General features: G+C 43.5%; 1 protein-coding gene across 4 annotated transcripts in view; it reads left to right on the top strand.

The window, feature by feature from the left end:
• The window catches only part of NUBPL (NUBP iron-sulfur cluster assembly factor, mitochondrial), an 88,121-nt gene that overhangs the window by 47,152 nt on the left and 21,496 nt on the right, over positions 1-19,473 (top strand). For all 4 annotated transcript variants that reach the window (XM_048485062.1, XM_048485065.1, XM_048485066.1 and 1 more), the window contains 2 exons: positions 1,869-1,962; positions 13,301-13,386. In XM_048485062.1, the coding sequence (XP_048341019.1) occupies positions 1,869-1,962; positions 13,301-13,386 (180 nt within the window). The remainder of the gene's footprint in view (positions 1-1,868; positions 1,963-13,300; positions 13,387-19,473) is intronic.

The following is a 19,473-nucleotide window of genomic DNA, read 5'->3' on the forward strand; positions in this document are numbered from 1 at the left end:
TGAAGAAGATATGAGCCACCATTTCAATTGCACCATATTCACAAGGACCTGGTCTATCTGAACAAGCTACTGCTTGGAATTTACCCTGCAAAATAGCACAGGGGAAGGCATTTAACCTAGACAGTAGAAAAATCTTCTGATATTTAATGACAAGTCAACTAATATAAATAAGGTGGAAGTGGGGGGAGGGGGGTAGTACAATACCAAAAGTAATGTAAAGGATGCTCTGTGAGCCCTAACGAGGGCCGACTGATGAGCCTAGGTCTCCAAGTACTCTGTCAAGAGAGAGCCTTCCAACCTGAGTGCTAACAAATACATAACAAAAATACAGGGAAGAATTCCAAAATATGGTGTTTAGATTAGACAGTGAGTCTTTATGAAGCATAGCAGCCCTGAAGGAAGGAAACCATAGGAAAAAAGGAAAGGATGTGCATGTGGCATGGCTGTAAAAAGAGACAATCCCATCATATTGAATTTCCAGGAGTGCAGGTGGGGCTGAAGAGGAGAAATATATAAGCCCCATATTTGAGCCCCACTTCGGGGGGGGGGGGGAGCAAGGTATAAGTGTAAGCAGAGTATCTAAAATAAGGCAAACCAGAATTGTTGAATATCTTATATGTGGTTTTATCCCTCATAGTGAACATATAGACAAGTATCCAATAAAATAATAGTAAAAAATATTATACAAGGAGACATAGGCTCATTCCGCACACGCAAAATAATGCACTTTCAAGCTGCTTTCACAACTGTTTTTGCCATTCTGCACAGCTTCAAAGAGCCCTGAAAGCAGCTTGAAAGTGCATTATTCTGCGTGTGCGGAATGAGCCATAGTTATCTTACTTATACTATCTTTTTATGCTTAATGTGTCTTTGTCATCCATATCTAATTATATGTAGTCTTAGAATACTTTGTGAAGTTTCAAATCTTGCATGTCTCCTCTCTCAAAAAGGATTAATTTCGTATCTCAAGAGAGTTAACTGAATCCTATCATTCTTAATATATTTACTAGCTAGATCAGTGCACTGTGGAACTTTCCATCTTCATACAAATCTCATCCACATTTTGGGGAGGAGTTATTCTTCATAGTATACCACTGACATGAATATATTTTCACAAAAAGAAGAAAAATATTAATTTGGGAATAAGATTAGTGGTGGTATACTAATTTGATTCTTTCTAACATGAAGACCAGGCCCATTGGTGATACTATGATCATTTTAAGGTGTCTTATATTTGCTTTTCCTCCTTATAGATAGCTGACTGTAAGTCAAGCAAATCTTCAGAAGCTTTTTAATAAAGCTGTCAAGCCTTCTTCCCTAAACCATGTGCCAATATGGTGTAGTGATTACACTGGACGTAGATCACAGAAACCAACTCTTAATTTCTGTTAATCTACAAAGCTTATTTTCTGACCTTCCGCTATTCCTTTCAGGATAAAGAGATAAAAATAAAGCAATGTGAAAGATATGTCTCTCTGAGGTAGTATTTAAATTTTTTATTTAAATCATGTATCTCCCGTGTCCTGGGGCTTCTTATGCAGTGCTAAGTCACTGATGACTCAGTTTTGTTCCAGGAAAGTTCTTGAAGAATCAGTATACTGAAGATAAGCACTCATAGTCTCAAAGTTCTACTGTGATCAAGAACTAATTTTTTAAATTGTAGTTTATTTGGTTTGAATGTTTAGTTTTATTACAATTTCCACCTTTATGAAGGCAGATGGGGTTTGAATTTGAACGTATACTGTATATTTGTAAATGGATGGTAGACTGCAATTTTTAGAACAAAGGCTGAAAACGTCTTTGGCCTCAGGAAGCTTCCACTCTTCATTAAGATGCTTTTTAAATAATTCGATCTTTATTTTTTCTAGGTTGACTGGCAGCAGCTGGATTATCTGGTAATTGACATGCCTCCAGGGACAGGAGATGTGCAGTTGTCAATCTCACAGAATATCCCAATTGCAGGTAATTGCAAATTTAGATCTTACTAAGATCTAGAGCAGACAGCCAGCATGGGGTTGTGGTTAAGAGCGGCAGAAGGTAATCTGGAGAACTGGGTTTAGTTCCCACTCCTCCACATGAAGCCTGCTGGATGGCCTTAGGACAGTCACAGTTCTATCTGAACTCTCTCAGCTTACGCGGAGGCAGGCAATGGTACATATTGCCTCCAGGGATAGGGTGGTATACAAAACTGAACAAACAAACAAATAAATAAAAATAAATCACATCTGAACGTCTCTTGCCTTGAAAACCATATGGTGTTGCCATAAGTTGAAGTAAGTGATTTGATGGCACTTTCTGCCAATTTCTAAAGTAACTGGAAGAGAAAAAGTATTGAATATTATGTTGGAAAAAATTGAAACGTAATGGCTTGGATCTTGAAGTCATTTTCTGCTGGGTTTTTTTTTTTTTTGTGGATTTCACCCTCCCAGTGCCTACCCACTCCATTGATATGCTGTTCCTAGGAGGTCCCCTATTTCTAAGGAAGAACGTTACAAGAAGCATTTTAGGTTGTATGCTGGGGTAGGGGATGAAGTCCCATTTTTCTGACATTAATGGTTTTCACTAGTGGAGATTTACTGTGGTCCTAAAATGACATTTTGTCCCACAGGTAACTTTTTTTTTTAGTTTGGATTTATATCCCCCTTTTCTCTCCTTTAGGAGACTCAAAGGGGCTTACAATCTCCTTGCCCTTCCCCCCTCACGACAAACACCCTGTGAGGTGGGTGGGGCCGAGAGAGCTCCGAGAAGCTGTGTCTAGCCCAAGGTCACCCAGCTGGCATGTGTGGGAGTGTACAGGCTAATCTGAATTCCCCAGATAAGCCTCCACAACTCAAGTGGCAGAGCTGGGAATCAAACCCGGTTCCTCCAGATCAGAGTGCACCTGCTCTTAGCCACTGCTCTTAGCCACTACGCCACTGCTGCTCCCTTGTGAAAACTTGTGAAAAAAAGGCAATAGCTTGGCATAAAGATATTTATTTTGCACATTTCTGATGTTCAGAGGCTAAGGCATCCTTTCCAACCGGATGAGGTTACCATAAGGTTTCTTGAGTCACCTGCCTGGCTAGGGGAATGGCAGTAGATATGTAATGATAGCCAACACTTGTTGGAGTTGTCTTGATATTGGCCCAAAATCATGTAACAGTTTTATTTTCCTTAGTCTTCTTGATCCAACATACTAGAATTTTCTGTCAGGTAACATGGGTGTAGTCTGATGGTATTTAAAGAAAGGAAGGAATGTTTTATTAATGGAAGGTGGGTAATTTCAGGAGAGCAACTTCAGAGATTGTGAAAAGGAGGAAGAAATGTATTTCTTGCTCTTCTGTGGGCTAGGGTGGAAAGAAACATGTTTCCAAGGGGCCTGGATTGAATAAAATAGAAGCAAGGACAAATTTGGCAGCTATTATTTTGTGTGTCTCTTAAATACTATTAAATAGAAATTGATATTTTCAACTTGGGGCTTATTCACACATGTGTTCCCACTTAGACTTTCTATAGATGTCTATAGACCTTGGTCACATTGGGGGCACATTTGGCTGCCCCTTCCCCCACATGAGAGCTGCACGCCTGCCTGAGATGTAGTTGCCTGAGAGATTGTTAAACGCCTGCCAGCCAGAGAGAGAGCCACCTCCTTACATGCTTACTCCACCTATAGTGGCACACCCACTTGCCAAGGGATCCACCTTCCCACCAGCCAGAGCTACTTTTGGTTCCTGAGTCAAGGTTTGCCCCTTGCTGTGGTGCCGTGGCCTGCGTATGTGACTCTGCCTGCCTCTTACCTTAAAGGTGCCTGCTTTCCTCAGCTGTAGGGATGCTGAGCTCTCCTGCACTGCTGGGGAGGAGGGCAGCTACATGGCTGGTCTGGCCTAAAAAGAAGGGCATCAGGGGGCATGTGAGCCTGTCCACCAGGGCTAGGAGAGTGGTGCAGTGGGCTGACTCCAATTCCTGGTCCCTTCCTCTTCCTCTCCTTGGCCCAGTGTGCTCCCAGTGCCCAGCCAAAGCCTCTCTATCACAGTTCCCCCCATCCTGCAGCTTCCCTGGGCAGTCTTAGACCTCTCTGTGCCACCCACCTCCTGAAGGTTGCTCCAAGGTGCATGCATGGCTGCCCTTTCCACTTGTGTGCCACTCACTTGGACATTGACAGCAAAGCAAAGTTATGTAACACTGGTGAGGACACCTGAGCTCAGCTGGGCCGCCTGCTGCTCGGTCACACACACAAAAGGGGGGGGGGTCGTGAGTGCTTCTGTGCCAGCCAGTGGAGTGGGGGTCCTGGACACATAGTCAGAGGAGGGCAAGGTATGAGAGGCCTGGCGCAGGAAAGGCTCAAGCCCTCGACTCCTAGCAAGGCACAAGATCTTGCATGGGTGTCCAGGATGAGCCAGGCTCCTTTTGGTGGTTCCCCATTCTTTTTCTTCTTTTTCTGATCCTTCCCTTTCAGTATTCCCCTGCAATTGTATACTTGAAGAAAATTGCACCCGGGGAAACAATTTGGGGGGCAGGTTGTAAGTTTTGGGGGCACCCAATTTCAGTACTTGCCCCAGGAGCCACTTCCTGCAAGTACGCCACTGATAACTCTGTATTATTCAATACAATTTATTCCTATGATAGTGTCCTTAGGATTTCGTCTTCATTATGCAGGGGACAAAAAATGTGGCCTTGATAAAGCCAGAGTCATAGTATGAAGATAAGTATTTATAGAGACAATAAGAGATGGTTTAATTTCCACAAGGACTAATCTGGCATATCTGTACAATGAGCAGTCAAAGGTTTTTGTTTGGAATAGCATAAAAAGGTTGGAGAAGAAAATTCTTCATTGAGGTCTACTGTCTTGGAACATAGGCCAGCTGGATTGATTACACACATTCCTGGTAGATAGCACTGCTGGATTTGTTTTACTGAGTTCCAGTTAAAGAGGCTTAAAAAGTACAAATAGTGCTTTTTAGATGTAGTAATGAAGTTGTTTTTTCATGTTTTTCAAACATCTAAAGAATGAGTTAATACATAGCTTAAAAATTAGGCATGGGAGCCTTTTCCTCCCATTTGTGCACAATGTTCTGTTTAAACTTTTAACTGTATTGACCTTTGAACTTTAAAGAGAAGTTTGATGCTTACATTGAGATTAATAAGGAAAGAGGGGTCATGAAGAAGCTCACCGTTAAAAAGGGATGTTAGGAAAAAGTTTGTGTACATGTCAAACGTGCTTCCAGTATCTCAGCTACAGGAAATTAATCTAGAGTTTGAACTGGCATAGCAGTAATAAAGTAAATATCAGACAGAAAAAATCAAACATCTATTCAGTTAGGCTAATATAATGAAAAGAACATTCACAGTTGTTTAAAATAATTTTCTTATCAGGACCCAGTGTCCTCAATACAACAGTAGAATTTTTAGTTGTATTAAAACTATTCTTAGTCCATATATATTGTCAGAACTCGATCTGTCAATCCAAACAATGAATCTAAACAATCTTTCTGAACTCAGGTATATTCTTTGTAGAAATTGTGATTTTTGTTATTGGCTAGAATCTTGTTTAGTGTTGAGCACTTACCTAGATCCTATCATATACCAACCACCCTTGCTGTTTCTTTCAATAGAATGTGAGTCTGCTGCTACTCAAGCCTATATAAAAATTGCTGCATGCTGTGGTGGAAAAACAAAGGATAAGTGTATCCTGCGTCAACTCGCTATGAGTAACATCTGTATACTAATAGTGAAGCTAGCCAGATCTGAGGTTATTTAAATCTGGTGACTGGAGCTGGGAATGGGCAAGACAGATCTTTCTACAAACCTAAAAAGGATTCCAAGTTTGCAGAAAAATGTGGAATCTAAAAAAAAAATTACATTGCAGGGTTAAAAAGATCCCCAAATGTTAAAGGGAATACCTGTAGCTTTAAGCAGTGGATTACTTCAGTGACTGTTGCCAGGCAACCAAAGTACAAAGGTTGGGTTTTGCGGAGTTCAAGGCAGAAGGAGGGGTAGGGCCATTTCAAGACCTATTTTGGCTTTTGAGAGAGAACTCATTGGGGCCAGACCTGGCTAGGGTTGCCAGCTCCCAGTCTGGAAATTCCTGAATATTTTGTGGTGGGGGTTGGGGAAGGGAGAGGCCTCGTCCAAATATAATGCCATAGACTCCACATTTTCTCCAGGGGGAACCCATCTCTGTTGTCTGGAGTTCAGTTGTAATTCTGGGAGACCATTAGGTCCCACCTAGATGTTGATAACTCTAGGCTTGCTAGCAGAGGCGTTCCTCCCATTGGGCAAAGTGGGCAGTTGCCCTGGGCGCAGCCCTGTGGGGGGCGCAGGTTTGTTTGTGGGATTTTTTGTATTTTCAGTGTTTTTCCATTTTTGGCCTGCAGAGGGCACGGTTTTTAGGCTAGCAGCACCAAAATTTCAGGGATGTTTTGGGAGACTCTCCTGATGCTATCACCCAGTTTTGGTGAAGTTTGGTTCAGGGAGTCCAAAGTTATGGACTCCCAAAGGGGGTGCCCCGTCCCCCATTGTTTCCAATGGGAGCTAATAGGAGATGAGGCTACACCTTTGAGGGTCGATAACTTTGGACCCCCTGAACCAAACTTCACCAGACCTGGTAGGTATCATCAGGAGAATCTTTTACTGATACCACCCAGGTTTTGTGAAGTTTGGTCTAGGGGGTCCAAAGCTATGGACTCCCAAAGGGGGGTGCCCCATCACCCATTGTTTCCAATGGGAGCTAACAGAAGATGGGGCTACACCTTTGAGGGTCCATAACTTTGGACCCCCTGAACCAAACTTCACCAAACCTGGGTGGTATCATTAGGGGAGTCTCCTAAAGATATCCTGAAAGTTTGGTGCTGCTAGCTTAACAATTGCACCCCTGCCAGCAGGCACCTCCCAAATTGGGGGTACTGGATACAACACCATAAAATGTTTTCATAGCAGTAACAAAACATTTTGAAAGCATTTTGAAAATGTTTTCAAAAAATTGTTTCTGCTGTGTGGCATGGCTTATTGCTGTGCTCAGATCTGTGAGTTGGGGCATGTTCTATAATGTGATGGTGACTTTGAAACAACCTGGTATAAAAAATCATTGCTTGATCACAGTGTGGGAGGGTGGCTGCCCATGGAGGGCACCAAACTCCAGTTTGCCTAGATACGCCACTGGGCATAGCTACAAGGGGGGGATGCGCGTTGCATTGGGCACGCGCCTAGGGGGGCATCAAACTCAGGTTTTGCCCAGGGCTACAGTTTGCCTAGTTACGCCACTGCTTGCTAGCCAACCTCTGGATGACTTGATTCCACCCACATTTTCAGGGGAGGTTGAGATTTGAGGAAAGGAGGAACCTCAGATGAATTTAACGCTATAGACTCCCCCCACCCCCCCAAAAACCAGCCATTTCCTCCAGGGAAATTAGGGTTGCCTGCCTCCAGGTGGGGTCTGGAAATTGCCCAGAATTACAAGTAATCTCCAGCTAACACAGCTGGAGCCCCCCAGCAGAGCTCCAGCCCCCCAGCCGAAAATTGCTGGTTTGGAGGGTAGACTTTATAGTACTATATCATGCTGAGGTTGCCTCCCTCCCCAAACCTCACTCTCCTAAGGCTTCATCCCCAAACCTCAAATAGGAAACTATCTTGGATGGCCCCCAGTTACTGACCAAGAGGTTAAGGAGCTTTTAGCTCAATTCAAAAGTCATAAATCTCCATGCTCTGATTCTCTTCCCCCTGAACTGTTTAAGACCTTTGGACTGGTGGGTCCCTGTCCTCGCCTCTGATTTCACTTCTATGAACAAAACAGGGGTAGTACCAGCGCTCTGGACAGAGGCAATTGTCCTGATCTTCAAAAAGGGAGACCACTTATTACCTAAAGACCACTGTCCAATTAGTTTATATGCCAAGTACTTATTAGATAAACTGTCCTGCTGAGTAACCAAGAAAAAAAATACTTGGACCAGAGCAAGTTGGTTTTCAGAGGGGTAAATCTACCCTCGACCATTGCTTGGTCCTGAGCACACTGATTTCCAAGTATACCAGGGTCAATAAGTCCAAGCTATTCGCAGCTTTTCTCGATCTCAGAGCTGCTTTTGGCTCTGTGCCAATAAACCTTTTGTGGAGGAAGCTTGAATGCCTAGGTGTGGAGAAGAGACTTCTCTCTTTAATCATTGCACTTCACTCTAATACAACGTGCCAAGTAAAGTGCAACCCGGAAGGCACTCTGACCCCTAAAATCACATCTAATAAGGGGGTCAAGCAGGTTTGTGTTCTCCACCGACTCTGTTCAACCTCTTTTTAAATGACTTAGCACTCTCTTTGAGAGAGTATGATATGCACAGCCCTTATCTTGGTAAATCAAGGATATCTCTGCTGCTTTATGCAGATGATGCCATTTTGTTATCATGGACCAAAGTGGGGTTAAAGCAACTATTAGCCAAGTGTGCTGAATACTGTAATAACAACCTTGAAATTAATTATTCCAAATAAAAAATCATGGTTTTTGCAAGCTCATGGTGCCCTTCTAACTGGACACTAAATGGGGAAGCACTTGAGCAGGTTCAGATCTTTAAATACCTGAGCTTAAGTTTCCATTTTAGAGCAGGATGGTCCTGACACAGGAACAGAATAGCTGCCACCAGTAAAAATACAATTAATGCTATCTTGCATTTCTTTTACAGAAAGGGTCACCAATTTCTTCCTGCAGCCCTTAAAGCATTTAATACAAATGTCTGCCTGCAATTTTTATACAGTATTTCTTTATGGCTCCAATCCTGGAATAGAAATATCAAACGGATCCAATCTACCTTTTTGTATACAATATTTGGAGTGACACATTCTGTTCCCTATGCTACCTTGTGCCTAGAAGCTGGACATCTTCTGGAGACCAGGGCTTGGTGTATAACGTTCAAGCATTGGATTCAGCTTTGCTTTAGGAAGGAGGACATGAGCCTCACTGCCCAGGCCTTATTTTTTCTGCATGCTACTGAATAATGGGCCCACCTAGAAGCGAAGCTCCATGCCTTGGGCCTGCCTCCTGATGTTATAACCATGTTCCCTCCCAACAAGATGTTCTCCACTATAAAATCTAGACTTTTTGAATTAGAACATCAGGAATTGATGGCTCATGCAAAAAAAGTTATGCTCTCCCCTCTCCCTTGGCATGCCATATGGCCACCTAGGCATGGCCAGATATTTGTTTGCTCTTTCTGATCCAGAGCACCGACATGTCATCATTTTGGCCAGATTCAACGTGCTTCCTTTCGCTTTGAGGGATGGAAGAGACTCCAAAACACCCCGTAGCAAGCATTTTTGCATCTGCCTGCTGAAAACTGCAGAAATTGTACACCATATTCTGTATTATTCCCCCCTTCATAACCGGGCCAGAACAAAGTTCCTCTCAACCTTATTGATGGGCTTAGAGTGCTGGACAGACCAGCAGAAGACAGTTTGTCTGTTAAACAACGAATACAGCGATGCTCTTGAGAGCGAACAGCCAGGTTTTTATGTGTGGTCATAAACAAACAATCTTAATTTTGCTTTGTATGTTCTTTTAATTTTTTGTATTTTGTTTTGGGTCTTTGTACTATGCCCATACATTTTTTTTGAGCTGCAGATCCCTACTCAGGAGGATGCTGTCATTTACAGTGTCTGTCTTATAGAAAGTATGAATAAACCTGCTGGGAAAAGATGTACAATATGTACAATCCATTCTTCTGCATACATCGATTTAAACTAATGTTAGAGCCATGGTGGTGAACCTATGGCACTCCAGATGTTCATGAACATCTGGAGTGCCATAGGTTCACCACCACTGTGTTAGAACATCATAAATGCAACTTGCCCCCCCCCCACCTGATTGGGTCCTTTAATGTTATTCCAGCTGCATGAGAGCTTTCCATGCAAAGGCAGTTTTTATGTTTGAGGGCCCTTGTGCTAGCATTGCAAATGTTTAGGTCAGGGTTACCATGACAGTTGTACAAAAGCAATGGAATTGGGCATGTCATTAACCAGTCAACTGGTCTCTATTATCAAATCGTAATTGCATCCAGGTGAAGATTTACGAGTCCTAATTTGTAACACATTTTCTATTTTTGGGTCTTGTCCTTTATGTATAAGAAATCATTTGACATGCTTAGTTCAGGGTTGTTTGAACCCTAATCTATTATTTACTTTCACACCAGAAGCTTCCTTCTCTTGTTTTACAAAGACCCAGATTAAATGTTACTTAGCATCCCACAGTGAAGGCTGTCAAATTATGTCGAGTTTTGTTTTAAAATGTTGTCCTGTTTTGTATGCCAGTAAAGGCTTGTGTTGTTGTCAGTGGAATGTGGAGAATTCTGTGCCTTAAGTCAGTGTTTCCCACTGACTTAAAGGTTCTGAAAGTCTTGAAGGGTCTTGAAAGGTCTTGAAGGTTCTGAAAGTGGGTCGTAGGCAAGGCCTCCCTAGTAGTGGCTTCTGTCCTTTTGCCTTTTCTCCTCCCTAATTTCACACATTCTAATATCCGCCTTATTAATGGGGAGCCCATTGGGCAGCTAGTAATTTCATGGTAGTGACTGAAAGAAGTCAGGGAGGGGAGGTGGGAGAGTAGGTGGGAGCTATTCAGCATGTCATGGAAAAACCATGGACAGAAAGAGGGGCATGTGAGGGGCCATGGTTTGGTGCTGCGCCTTCAGCAGCCTAACCTCTTGCCCAGCCCCCTGCAGTACCTCTCTGCCCTCCACCTACTGTGAGAGATTTACTGTTACCAAGCCCCTTGCCACAACTTCTTCACTGCCATTTGCCATCTTCTCAAAGCTCCTCAATCCAGTTCACCTCCTCAAACTCCATCTCTGGCTCAAATGGCAAAGGAGGAGAGATGAATTCCCATTTGCTTTTTATTGGGGGCATCTGCACCCTTTGTGGGATGTTTGCTGTATCTGGTTGGGTTGTCTAGAAAATGGAGTAGATGGGTGCCAAGGTGATAGTTTGCCCAGAGCGCCAAAAAGCCTAGAATCAGTCCTGGATGGATCACCATACCTTGGTCTCCCCGCAATTTCCAGCTTGCACTTTTTTGTGAGTCCCCTTTGTTTCTTTCCTCCACCCAGAAGTTTTAAAGAAAAAAAAGGTTAAATTTGGATGATGGGTGATACAAATTACTAGATCGGGGGTCCTGGGACTCCTTTTGAATTGCCATCTATATGCATTTCATTTTTAGAATGAAGTTATTTGATATTGGAATTTTAATTTCAATTTTTTTATAAGCCGCCTTGAGCCCAGCTTCAGCCGAGGTGGCTGGGGTATAAATGTAATAATAGTAATGTGAAAATTAGATTTGTGGTTAACATACCAAAAAGGTTGGGAATGACTGCCTTCATCAATGTCTAGCAAATGCACAGTAATTACAGTTTTCACTCAAATGGTTTTTGGGGAAGGACTTTGAAAATAAAACCAGCAGTGACTTTTATCTGTTGAAGGCAGAGGCATGAATATCAGCATACAGATATTTGAACTAACATCAGTACATGTCGAAAGAAACATAATCCATGCAGTGTCTTGTTCATTCCATCATCCTTAATATAATTCATCTCTGAAAAGTGATTAGGAAAAAATTATACATTCTTCTTAAGTAGAGCTGCATCTCAAGTGAATTTGAGTAACATTTGCTGATTTTAATGATCAAAATAATTTCATACTTATCAATCCTGTTAATCCTGGAGAGGCAACACTACTGGGGTGGAGGTGGGGGGAGAAGAGTTTGATTCTTGTTTCTCAGTGAGCTAAATATTTTAAAAAGAAATCCTTTTCCTAGGAGTGAATAAATGAATTTGATATGGGAGGGAGTAATTTCTCACAGCAGAGACTATGTTGATCCTGTATATAATGGCAGATAATGGTGTGGTTTTGGGAGGGGGCGATGCTCTATAGAAATGTAATTGGAGAAAGTAAGAAAGCTTTGCTTTCAAAATTTCACTGGGGAGCATGGAATAGTAATGAAATAATTTCAAAGTTAGCTTGGCCTACAGTTTAAAGAATTACTTAATTTAAAAATGTATGATTTTTATGTAGCCTACAGGTGGGCCTCCTCAAATTTTACTGATTATACTTGACATAGACTATCATCATCAGTCTGGAGATACCTTTCTAAAAACAGGGTTAGATGTATCTTGCCCTCAGATTCACTCCATAATTGCTATTTTAATGAAGCAAGTTTTTCTTGTGTGCTGGTTCCCTATATGGATACATACCAGCAGTGGCGTAGCGCCACGGGGGCATGCCGGGGGCCTGGCAGGGGCACAGGGCACACGCGTGCCCCGGGCACAGTTCCCCCTCACTCCAACCCTGCACACCAGCCACCATAAGTCTAAAAAGAGCTCAGCTGGCTTAATAAGCTGCTTCTCCAACCCCGTCCTCTGTTCTGCTAGTCATATAGTTAAGATTGTTGTCTCACTTCCTTCCATTTCTTAGATGCTGTGAGCTACATCTTTTGTAAAATTCCACCATTTTATATGCCATTCTCCACATACAATAATTACCTATTGAGGCACAGACTGAGTTACATTTTAAAGAATACAGTTTTGTCCTTTCCTTTGATCTTTATAAGAACATCTTGCATTGAATTCAGGAAAAGAATATGTCACTACCTACTTCATATAAGCCCAACTGAGATACAGAATCATATGTGCCTCCCACATCAGTTGTCTTGTACAAATGGCCCCTGTTGTCTATGTATGAACACTTTTCCTTTCTAAGATTTAGTCATACTGTGTATGGGCATTTAAATATTCCCATGGCTCACATTCTTCTGATAAGTTTCTTACGTCCTTCCTGAAAGCTGGGTATGCCATTTTAGAAAACCAGATGTTGTACTTACATATATTGTCCTTATTTTGTTGCAGTAGAACAAAGGGTATGTTTTATGTCTGTATAGCAAACTTAATAGCCCAGATTCACTTGATCTTATCAGAGGTCTGAAGCTAAGCAGATATGGTATTTAGATGAGAGACCACTGAGGAAGACTGGGGGTGCTGTGCAGAGGAAGGCTAATGGCAAACCATATCTGCTTATTTCGTGCCTTGAAAACCCTGTGAGGTAAAACTTCATGGGGCTGCCATCAGCTGTGTTACTTGACAGCACACTTTACCTTACTATGTTTACATGTAGAATATTAGTTTTTTGTAATGCAGTTCATTATATATGAATCTTTTTCTTGTAGAGAACAGAATATCTTAATAATTTCAGGGATAGTAATACCGGGGTAAATCCTTCCACTCCACTGAGCAAAATTTGAAACCTTTTTTGAAATCTTAAATTGCTTTTCCATTATATCTACACCATTGTTTGTATTTTCTTTTTTTAGGGGCTGTGATTGTGTCCACTCCTCAGGATATAGCTTTACTGGATGCCCGCAGAGGAGCTGAGATGTTCAAAAAAGTGAATGTACCTGTAAGCATTTGAATCTCCTAGATTTGTTAGGTCAGGAATGACCAAGTGGTGGACGATTGACAAGTTCTGCCTCTTAAAGTAATGGGATTAATTTATATATAAAAACATTAAAACTGACATTTGACTAATGACACCCCTTGAGAAACTGCATGTATTTAGTCTAAGTAATTGACGTTTTTTATATGTCATACTTTGTTGTAATGTACCTTGAGAACAATTGGGCAGCAGGCTGTAAACTACAGGTGGCTTCTTAGGGTGATGAAACAAAAGTAATCGGGGGTGTAGTACTATGTTATATTTTAATACAACATTACATTCCTATTATACTGAAGTACAAATTATTCTGAAATAAGTTACTTTAAAACTAAGGACCTTACTAAGTTATCACATATAAAGTTTTGTTTGCTTAGACTCCTGAGTATAAGAGCATTCCGTGTTAGGGGATTTAAATTTTTAACTAAATGCCTGTGTAGAGGTGGGATTTGTGTCTGGCTCTTCCTCCCTGTCTCTTCACTAGATCAGCAAGCATCAATGCATGCTGATGTACTCTTGGCCTAGCAATTTCAATTCATGGGCTGGATCCTATGAATTTTTTTCTATTAAACGGTAGACCATTTCTCTGGAGCCTTCCTTTGGTGGAACATAACCTCTACAGCTGGGACAGGATCTCTTGCACCAGAGGAACACTTCCCATTAAGCAGAACAGATTTACAGAATGCCACACTATATAAGAATTATTGGAAAGAAATGAAGTAGTGAGTTCTGACTTAAAAAACCTTGCTCCTAAAAACATACCTAGTCTGATGCCTAAGGAATGAAAAGAGAAGGCCGACATAAACTTCAGTACGCCTACAGTATATGTTGGAAATATACCGTTCTGCAGGGAGTGAGGGTAATGGTGACACCCCCCATCTGCCTCCAGTTCTGCCACATCTATCAGTTTGTCTACTGTGGTAGCAGCCCCCCTCCATCTTCTCATGCCAGGCCAATAGAGGAGCATTATCTGCACAAGTACAGAGAGCTGTCCTGTGTTTGGGGAGATTAGCCCCCCTCCCCACTGCCGACTATGTAACTGCATTATGGACAGAATTGTGAATGGTAAAATGGAAAATGGGGGCAAAGTAACTTGGATGTCAGAAGGCATTCAGGAAGACATTTTGAAATTAATTTCAAAGAAACATCCATTTGTTTCTAAAAGTAATAGAAGTAGTATGGGATGACATAATTCTGAATACATTGAAAGGCTCAATAGGTAGTGTTGTGAACACTTTGAAGATACGTTTATGACCTTGTGCATTTAAAAATGCAGTCGTATTCAGATGCTCCCTTCTAAGCTATACTAAGGCTAGCTATAGGTTTAATTAAAAAAAAAGGTTGAGTGGATTGTGGACTGTAGAGGAACTCAGTACCTTTTGTGAGATAGATTTGTGTGTATGTGTGTACACATATATTGCCATAATGGAACATGGCACTCTATAGATTCTGGAAAATGTAACCTTGACTCCATTATAATGTTGGTCTGAAAAAAATAAGCTGCAGCTATTTGACGAAGCTATGTACATCTGCATCCGGTCAGAATCTTCTGAAACTGCACATAAGCTGCGTTTATCTTGGAAGAAAGGTGGCATGTATGTGTAAAATATGTAATAGATAAAACAGACAATGAGGAAGGGTGGTGAGGAGAAAGATAAATGTGCTTTAATGTTGATCTTCAATCAGGCTTGGCTCAGTGTTAACAACGTGATGAGTTTGTACGCTTCTAATCTTCTCAGCTGAACACAGTGACTGAAGAGCTTCTTTCACTGGGACAGTGTTCCACTCTTAGCTAAGCAGAGAAGTAGGATACAATTCATTTTCAAAAGTTTTCCCAAAGAGATTTGATAAAAACAGGCTGCAGACAGTGATCATGGTGTTGGCAGAACTACTAAATGGTTTAGCCCAGGGGTAGGGAACCTGCGGCTCTCCAGATGTTCAGGAACTACAATTCCCATCAGCCCCTACCAGCATGGCCAATTGGCCATGCTGACAGAGGCTGATGGGAATTGTAGTTCCTGAACATCTGGAGAGCCGCAGGTTCCCTCACCCCTGGTCTTAGCCTGATATGATTCTTCAGCTGAAATGAGAAATTAGGTCAAATTAGGTAGATCCAAAAATAAAGTAGGTCAAAAATAAAGTAGAGGTGCAATACATCAGACTTGTATAATCAAAAATTGCAAAGTCAAAGCACAGAATTTACTCATAGGAATCTGATATCTGGGGCAGAATGTTCCTGATTTCTCAACATGGGAAAAATACAGACAATTAATGTAGCCTCTGTATTGTTGAAACTTTAACAAATCAGAGAGATATGTGTAAATTGATTCAACTGCTTACTTTACTTTCCTTTTCTATTCTATTTTTGTATGTCTTGAGCTATTCAGTTAAATGATGAATAGGACTGATTCTAAAGGGCAACAAATCACACCTTTGTGAATTTTTATAGAAAGTTCCAAACATTTTCTCCCTTGATTCTTTATTTCTGTGGGAGAGTTCAGATGTATTTTCTAAATCAGGGAAGCATTTGCTCACTCTGAATTAATTTTATGGGGCTCTAATGATACACCATAGCTGAATCCTGATTAGTTATTGTAAATGCCACCGCTTTTACCATGTGATCCTCTGTTGACTCAGATTGCTAATGTGACTGTTTTGATGAAAGAAAAGTCTAGTAATTTATTATAAAAAGGGAAACAGCATCAAAAAACAGCAGTAGAGAGCATGGTAACTATCCGCGATGAAGAACAGGATAAAGAAGGGAGGATGGGGTGGACCAGCCAATTCAGGTAAGAGGAGACAGTTAAATTTTTTTTTTTTGGAATGAGCAATGTCCATTGTGCAAAGAAATGAAAAAGAAGACCCAACAGTAGCAGGCAAGTGGTCCCCCCAGGTAGGAACAAGTTAGGTTAGAGACCTTCTACTCAACTTTTATGGCATCTCTTGGCTGTCCTTAGACTGACATTCTAAGGTCTGATTTCCTCCTTCTCAGAAGTTCTCTTCTCCCTTCTTAGCCAATTAGACAGCTAGAGTATTAGACCTGGAGTGCGTTGGAAGGAGAGACCTACGCTTTAGGCTGCAGGTCTCACCTCCGGTTTCTCGCGTGGTTCGCACCGTCAATGGAACTTTGGGGCAGCCGGGGAGGCGTAAAGTACCGCTCATCCGTAATGCCATCCCTTTTAGGGCAGCCCCCGTCCCGGAGATCGATGGTCTGGAGTGTATCGGCTTTGGAGTGGTTGGCCCAGGGAAAGGTTGGCTGTCTTCCTGGTGTACCCGATTCGCCCTAGCGCACTGGAGATAGCCCGTCAGCTGACTGCTGGGGGTGGTGGTGGACTACAGGCATTGGCGGTTCCCACAGGCTTATTGTTTTTTGGGGACTTCAATGTCCATCAATGCGATGCCGCCTTACGTGCAGTGGCTGTGGACCTGAGTGTCATCCATGGCTGCATCTGGGCCTCTCCTTGGTAAATTCTGGCCCCACCTCATGAGGCCGGACACACATTGGACTTGAATAGCCTCGGATCGGGGTTATGGTGCATGTTCTCTTATTGATAGAGTGTGCCATGAGTCTGAATTCATTATGCCCTGAAGGTTCGATGGATCGTACACAAACAACCCCAATCTAGCGGCGACACGATGTATTTTTTGTCCGCCCGCTGAGACTTATGGGATTCCTGTTGGATTCCTGAATGCTCTCGCGGGGACTCCTGAACTCGAGTCCCGGCACCCTCGATGAGCTAGTGGAAGACTGGAGATTCCCGTCTTTCGAGCGCCATCGCAGGTGATTGTTCCCTTCAGCCGCCCCACGCCGGCGGCTGGCTCCCTGGTATACTGAGGAGCTACGCCCGTATGAAGCGGGAACCAGACTCCACTAGAGCGAAAGGTGTGGAGGAAAGTCATGACGAGGCTAACGCGAACATCACTTATAGAGGGCGTTTATGAAGGTTTCCTATGAGAGGTGTGTAGCGTGCACGGGCGCGAGGCTTAAGAGTTTTCTTCTTCCTCCTCCTCGCTAGCCTGCCCCAGCTCCGCTACCAGCACAATTGTGCACCAGATTATTCGGTCCTTGACCTCATTGTCTGAGAGGGTCTACAAATTGTCAATTGGCTATCAGCTGTGAGGCTTTTATGAGCTTCTTTTTTTTGCAGACAAGAGTCGTCGCCAAATCGCCATAAAGATCTACCTGCCACCTTAGAGACAATAAAAGCGAACTGGAGGCTCCCTGCCGGGCCTTCTGGTCTCCTTGTTTGGCCCAGTTTCTCCTTGCTTTTCGGAAGCCGCTGTCGCATAGGGCCCTGCATTTTCGCTGTTAGACCTACTCACCTGTCCCTCTGGATCTGTGCCCCTCCTGGCTTATTAAAGCGTGCCAGGTGGAGCACGACCCCTTACCTGTTGAGTATCATCAATAGCTCCCCTTGAGCAAGGGAGTTTTCCTGGTGGGTTGAAAGAGTGCAGTGGTCCATCCCTCTGAAGAAAGACCATTCACGTTAGGGATCCTTGGCGTGATCTGGGCTGGCCACTCACATCACTGCGTTTAGAGATCTTTCGCGTTTCTGGGGAAGGTAATTGAGATGAGGTGCTGGAGCAACCGGGGTTTCGCTCTGGAGGACACATCGCCTTTTGATCGATCCTTCCAGTTCGGTTTCGGGTATAACGGGCGTATGGGACTGGAGACTGTTCTTGTCGCTGCGTCACAGATCAGCCCTCAGCTTACAACTAGAGCCGAGGGTGGACGAGGCTGTTGGTTTTGTTAAGATCTAACCGGCGGCGTTTGATGTGGTCGATCCGCGACCTTTTGACCCACCGCCTGATGACGCCTTCCGAGTGCGTGGCACTGTCCTTAAATGGATTGCCTCGCGTTTCTCGGGACCAGGCGCCAGCTTTAAGGGTGGTAATGAATGATGGGGACCGGGCATCCGGAGGTGCTCCGCACTTCATTGTGGGGATTGCCTCAGAGGGCTTCTGTTGTCCCCGCTATTTATTAACTTTATCTATATGCGACCCTTCTGCTCAGTTGAGTTAGCGGGCTTTTAATGACATGTCATCCAGTATGCTGGGATGACACTCAGCTCATTCATTGTTGATGGAGGGGGGGAACGCGTCACCCCAAGTGGCTCTCCAGCATTGTTTGGTAGCGTGGCCGTATGGTTGGTTGAAACAGAGCAGGTTGAAACTGAATCCATCGAAGACGGAGATCCTCTGGCTGGAGTGAGGGAGGGAGGTGGGGGGGACTTTCAGCGCCCGGTGTGGGAGGGGGCTACATTGGCACCAGTTCTCTGTCAGCTCGACACTGGGGTCCCACCTGGATTCGTCTCTCTTTCAATGGAGACCCAGGTGGCCCATATATGTAACCGGAGTGGTCGCGTTTACCACATCTTCGCCAGGCTCAATGGCTGGCCCCTATCCTCTCCCAAGCTGACCTTGGCCAGCCTGTGGTCCATGCAACGGTCACCTCAGGTTAGGACTATTGTAACTCTCAGCTCTCTACTGCGGGCCTCTCCTTTAAGCTGCGTCTGATTCGAGATTAAAAAATGGTTCAAAAAATGCAGCTGCACTGTATATGCTTTACAGGAGGTGCCATGAGAGAGCATACACGCCTTGTGCTCTGCCAGCTTGCATTGGCTCAATCGAGAATACCCGAATCATTTTCAAGGTGCTTGGTGTTAACCTTCTAAGGTTCCTATGCTGCCTGGGACCTTCCTTGCATTCATGGGACCTGTCTTACCCCATATGTCCCGAATCGGTCTCAAGTGCGTTCGGGTAGAGGCCAATCTACTGGAGGGATCCCTGGTTCTTCCTGATAATGGTTGTAGCCTCTACCGGGCTAGAGCCTTTACAGCTTCATGCCTGCCTGGTGGATAACGCAGCTCTTCTCCATAGTGTTGTCTCACCCCCCCCCCAAGTGGACCACCGTGGGTGAGTTCCGCAGGGCTTGTAAGACTCGAGCTGTTCCACCAGGCTTTTTTGGGGGGAGACTACTGATGAGCCAGGGCCTCCCTCCCTCCCTCCCTCCCTCCCTCCCTTCTTGTCTTCTCTGACATCATGAAGATCCTA

The sequence above is a fragment of the Sphaerodactylus townsendi genome, linkage group LG02, assembly GCF_021028975.2.
Source record: "Sphaerodactylus townsendi isolate TG3544 linkage group LG02, MPM_Stown_v2.3, whole genome shotgun sequence".
Lineage (NCBI taxonomy): Eukaryota > Metazoa > Chordata > Lepidosauria > Squamata > Sphaerodactylidae > Sphaerodactylus > Sphaerodactylus townsendi.